Source organism: Capsicum annuum, unplaced genomic scaffold (assembly GCF_002878395.1).
Source record: "Capsicum annuum cultivar UCD-10X-F1 unplaced genomic scaffold, UCD10Xv1.1 ctg5021, whole genome shotgun sequence".
Classification (NCBI taxonomy): Eukaryota; Viridiplantae; Streptophyta; class Magnoliopsida; order Solanales; family Solanaceae; genus Capsicum; species Capsicum annuum.
Genome location: NW_025858062.1, coordinates 43,066 through 48,151, shown reverse-complemented (window position 1 = coordinate 48,151; position 5,086 = coordinate 43,066). Strand labels below are relative to the sequence as shown.

The window sequence follows — 5,086 nt, the reverse complement described above, 5'->3', positions numbered from 1 at the left end:
TAGTCACAAAAATATCTAAGCTTAGTTAGACAATAAAATTTTAAAAAAAATTATTTTAGAACATACATTTTAAAATCTCAGTTATATAAGATCACGATGAAGACCTAAAAAATGCTTTGCATTAATGGATAGATCCATATTACTGTATTATATATATAATATATATCTAGAGACTAAAGATGGATTAAGTAGGGATGGTAAAATGGAATGTGACACTCTCTTAATTTTGTGAAGCCAACTGCACCTATTGATGTTAAAATAAGAGCAGATCAGTTTTACCAGCAAAATAAAATTGAATTACAGAGATAAATAGAAACTTAAGGATAATTAAATTCGAGAGGAAACTTAAGTATGATAATAATAACTTAAAATAGTTTATACTCAAGACAGATTTTATTTATCCTGACATTACATCAATGGCCAATGGCCATGAAACTTGCTAACATGATCGACCAATCAACTAGCCAAATGTTTCGAAAGTCTCATTAGAAGATATTATTTTTTCATACGAAAGGGAAATGTTGAATGGGATCAATTCACATTGAGTGGGAGAAGCTATTTATTTGCAATTGCCGTCGAGTCTCAAGGCAAATGCCTGTAAAGCCAAAAGAATTTCTTTGAGCCTCTTCTTGGTTTCTTCATCTATCAAATTGCCCTTCTCGTCAAACTTTGGTGGTGGTTCATTTACATTCAGGAAAAATTCAGGTGTGTTAATGAAATGAATATTGACTCTGACTCCCATTTGTCGGAGGTGATATTGTGATCGTCCTCCACCAAAATCATATCCAGTACTCACGATTGCTGCTGCTTTATCACCCCAAACATTTGTAGGAAAAGATCCCCAATCAATTGCATTTTTCAGGGGACCTACCCAAGGAGAAGGAAATCATAGTTATCAGAGTCCTATAAATAGAGGAGCATCAAGTGGGCTAATATTTTTAGTATAAATAACATAAATACCAACATTTTTGAAAGTAATTACACTCTATCCCAATTTTTAATTACGTTACTCTCTCTCCCTATTAATATATATAACATAACTGATATATACATAGCATTCTGTGTATATGTTGAGATTTTTGTAATATGTTTAGGGAGTTGAAATTTTTTGTAATATTGAAAATATAAGTTGTGTATTTATGTAATTTTTAGATATTTTTAACCCAAATTAATGGACTAACCCAATTAAATAATTGATCCAATTACAGCAATCCACAAAATTATTTGGGACTAATGTATAGTAAATTTAATATTATCCGAATTTTGTACGGATTTAAATTTAATAAAATTTTATTGCTTACAGGTCAATCTCTCTCTCTCTATATATATAAAGGAAAGATATAGACATGATGATGTGGAATACTTCTAAAGCCACCATTTTTATTTATTATTTTTGTGATTTTTTTTGGAAATTTTTGTGTTTTTCTCCTTATTTTTTTAATTAAAAAGTTAATAATATTTTATCCTATTTATTGACTATTATTAATACTTATTGTTAATTAGGGTAATGGAGAGTTGAAAAGCCTAATCAATCTTTAGGGTTGAGCTATGTATAATGATTACTTTAATTTTATTTTTTCATATTCTTCATCTTTTATTTTCTTTGATTGGTTAAATGTTTGATTTATTTTATTTGATTTTGCAGATTTCAAGGAGATATAAATATGCAGGGTGATTCTTTTATCATCTTTCTTTAGCTAAAAAACTATTGTGTCTTCCATTTAATATCCTAAACATGTGAATAGATGGTATTTTTTGATGTCATGTTTCTCAACAATTTAACTAACATTCTTTGCTAGCCATTATATGCTCCTAACTTGTAAATTGTTGATTCGAAGGTATTCAGATTGTGCAGTATGAATTTACAGAAGTGAAAAAAAATGAAACTTTTTCTAAGCGTTTCAAATTTTATTGACATCAAAGGATGAAAGAAGGAGGAGGCGACGACGGCGTAGGAAGCGGCTTAGGAGAAGCAGAACAAGTAGAAATAGAAGAAGCAAGAAGAAGAAAAAGAAGAACGAATTAGAAGAAGAAAAGAAGCAGGATCCATAACACTTTCGAAGAAGTTTTTGCCTAAATTATCATTAATTTGTTATTGTTTATTTTTGTCAAGCATTACAAAAAGACGATCTTGATGGAGGCAGATCTATTCTTTAGAAAGATTTTATTGTTACTGATTTTTAGGAGAATGTTGTAAATTTAGCAATAATATTAGATGAAGGTCAATTTGTTGTTGATTTTTAGAAATCAATTTTATTTGTAATCTTTATTTATTTGAAAAAACTTCCCTCAATAATAGTCAAACAAATTTATGATATTATTGTTTACTCAATTTCAACATAATTTTATTTATTTTTTAATTAAGACTCTTGCATGACTGTAATAATTTTTATTCTTCTCACCTCTCTACTTTTTTCACTAAAATTATTTAAATTCGTATGAAAAAATATAACAATAATTTAGAAAAAGCTCAATATTAAGAAATTTTACATCAAATTAGAAAAAGATAAAATAAAAATTGAAAAGTATATGAAATTCTTACTCAGAATTGTGGTTTTTTTCCATTTTATGTACTACTCTTCTAAATAAAATTAATCTCTTTCTTTATTGTTATCATTTATTACATTTCTTAAAGTCTCTCTCCTGTTAAATATAATAATTAATAAAACATACTATAGTTAACTCTTTTCTTCTAAAGGAAGAGTATTGTAATGTCTAATAACGTAATTTACATTACACCATAACAAATGTTAATGAAACGATTGCTCTTTGCATTTTTGTGTCATTTCTTTTTTAATAGCAATTCTCTTCCTCTTCAAATTTTTACACAACTTGTTTTTCGTTCTATTTTTCTTGTAATTATTTGGGGCACTTTGTTGATTTGCTTTTTAATACTACAAAAAAAATAATTTTTTTTCTATGGTTTTACTCTATATTTTTTGAATTTACCATGATAAGATTCACTAAAATTACACTTATTAACCTCAAATATTCGGTAAAACATCACTTTTAGTCAAATTCAATTAAGGCCGGTGCATGCAATTAAATGATATGACATATTTATTGTGGTTAACATAAACACCTAATAGATATTTTAAAATACACACATTTTTTTCTCAAAAAGTGCCACTATGAAAAATTCATGATTTGTATATATTTCAAGTCGGTGAGAGGGAGTGTAGAATATATAAGTCTTGGGCAACTAACTATAAACGTTTTGGAAATCAATTGAACTAAAGTATACGTTGCGAATTAAACGTTCAATTGCATTAGATGTATAATAGAAATGATATAGAATAATTATTAGAAAATACATTTTTTAACTTATAAAGAATATATATAAGTCTTCATCATATATTTTCCCTCATTTATACCCCTCATTTTTAACATTGCGAATATATATCCCTCATTTATTTTCTTTCATGATTTGAAAACAGTCTTCATCATATAATTAAATAAGTGATGATATTATTAATAGACGATGAAGAAAAAATATTTAAATCTTTGGCGGCAAAATTCTTTAGTTAGATAATAAATGGAAAAAAAAATGAAGGGGAAAAAATGGATACCAGAGACAGAGTAATTGTACTCTGGAGAAGAAAAAAAGTAACAATCAGCTTCTGCCATCTTCTTACGAAAAGCCTCGACTTCAGGTGGAACAGTTCCGTTCACCACAAGATCAGGATTCAGAAACGGCAACGGCGAAATGTCAACGAACTCCATCTCCATTCCCGGTATAGACTTCTTGCATATCTCAACCGCTGCCATCAACAATCACACAAACATCACTAGCAACTAACAAGTAAAAAATTAAAAAAAAAAAAAAAAGGAAAAAGTACAAAAAGTATACCGGCTTTAACGAGACCACGAGTTTTGGAAGTAGCACTGAGGGAACCATTGAACCCGACGACCTTGAGAACTCGTTGAGCTGCCATTGCCGTTGCTTCCATTCCTTCTGTAGATTTTTTTTTTTTCTCTTTTTTCAGAATAGTTGTTGATTTTCAGCACAAATTTATATACTAGAATATGGATGGTCTGACTTGACCTGACGGACAGTTCAGAGCCAATGTCCATTAAGGAGGGTTCGAAAGTGTACATATAAATTAGTCGAAAGGAGTTCAACATATACTATATATACATAAAAAAATAATTTTAATCGTGTATAAATAGTGTAATTTTTCCCAAATGATCCCGTGGATATATGCTATATCCGACACTGCTGATGGATGCGCTGACGAATCAGTTTCCCGGCGTTTGAATATGTATTCTCCTTTTGGTGAAAATATAATATGCCGTTTCAATTTATTTGATTAATTTTAACTTGTAGTCAAATTTAAGGAAATAAAAAATATATATATTAAAAATATTATTGAATTTAGTCCATCCACAAGGGTTGTTAGATCGCTCATGTTCCTCTCAAATATTCCATCACGTTAGATCCTAGAGCTAGCCTATAAAAACATGATGTTTAAGAACAAAGTTTATCCATTAAGATTAATCTCTTCGGCGAAAAGGATACTTAAGCAGTGGACAAAGTAATTCCATTAGTTCTGTGACATATCTCGAAGACTGGTGATCCAAATTGTGGTTAGTGTAAATCCGTTTTTGTAAGTCTTCTAAATTAATATCTATCAATTCAAATGTTATATTTTGAAAAACAAATTGAAATAGAGTGGCAATTTTCTTTTTCATCAATCATTATATCTTTTTGGTTAGCTGTCAATTTGGCAAAAAGTTTAAATAATGGCAAACTAACGTCCCGTGCCTCATCCGAGTTCAAAGTGCCATAACCAAATACTCAGCATGAGTAAGCAAATTCCATTCATGATCTTTTCTAGTACTTGCAGCCATTCTTTATAGTTCAAATAGTTGGAATTTGCTGTATATCTAATTTTACCAAAATGAGAAACCACCATAGTTCCAACTTCATATATAAACTACTTCTAAAGACCCATCTTGTTTATTGTATTTGGCATAACTGCTTTGAATTTTTCTAACAAAATATTACTAAGTACTGTTAAAATTAGAAGGAAAAAGTTACAGATCATTCTAAGGATTGAAATCCTCTTGTCAAATTCAATCTTTT

General features: G+C 29.1%; 1 protein-coding gene across 1 annotated transcript; it reads right to left on the bottom strand.

The window, feature by feature from the left end:
* Nucleotides 1-332: 332 nt before the first annotated feature.
* LOC124892735 (NAD(P)H:quinone oxidoreductase-like) lies at nucleotides 333-3,955 on the bottom strand (the record flags this gene model as incomplete). The annotated part of the gene is given in 3 exon segments (XM_047403953.1): nucleotides 333-867; nucleotides 3,570-3,761; nucleotides 3,851-3,955. Coding segments are annotated over 3 exon segments (605 nt in total), but the record flags the coding sequence as incomplete, so codon positions are not given.
* Nucleotides 3,956-5,086: the final 1,131 nt, after the last annotated feature.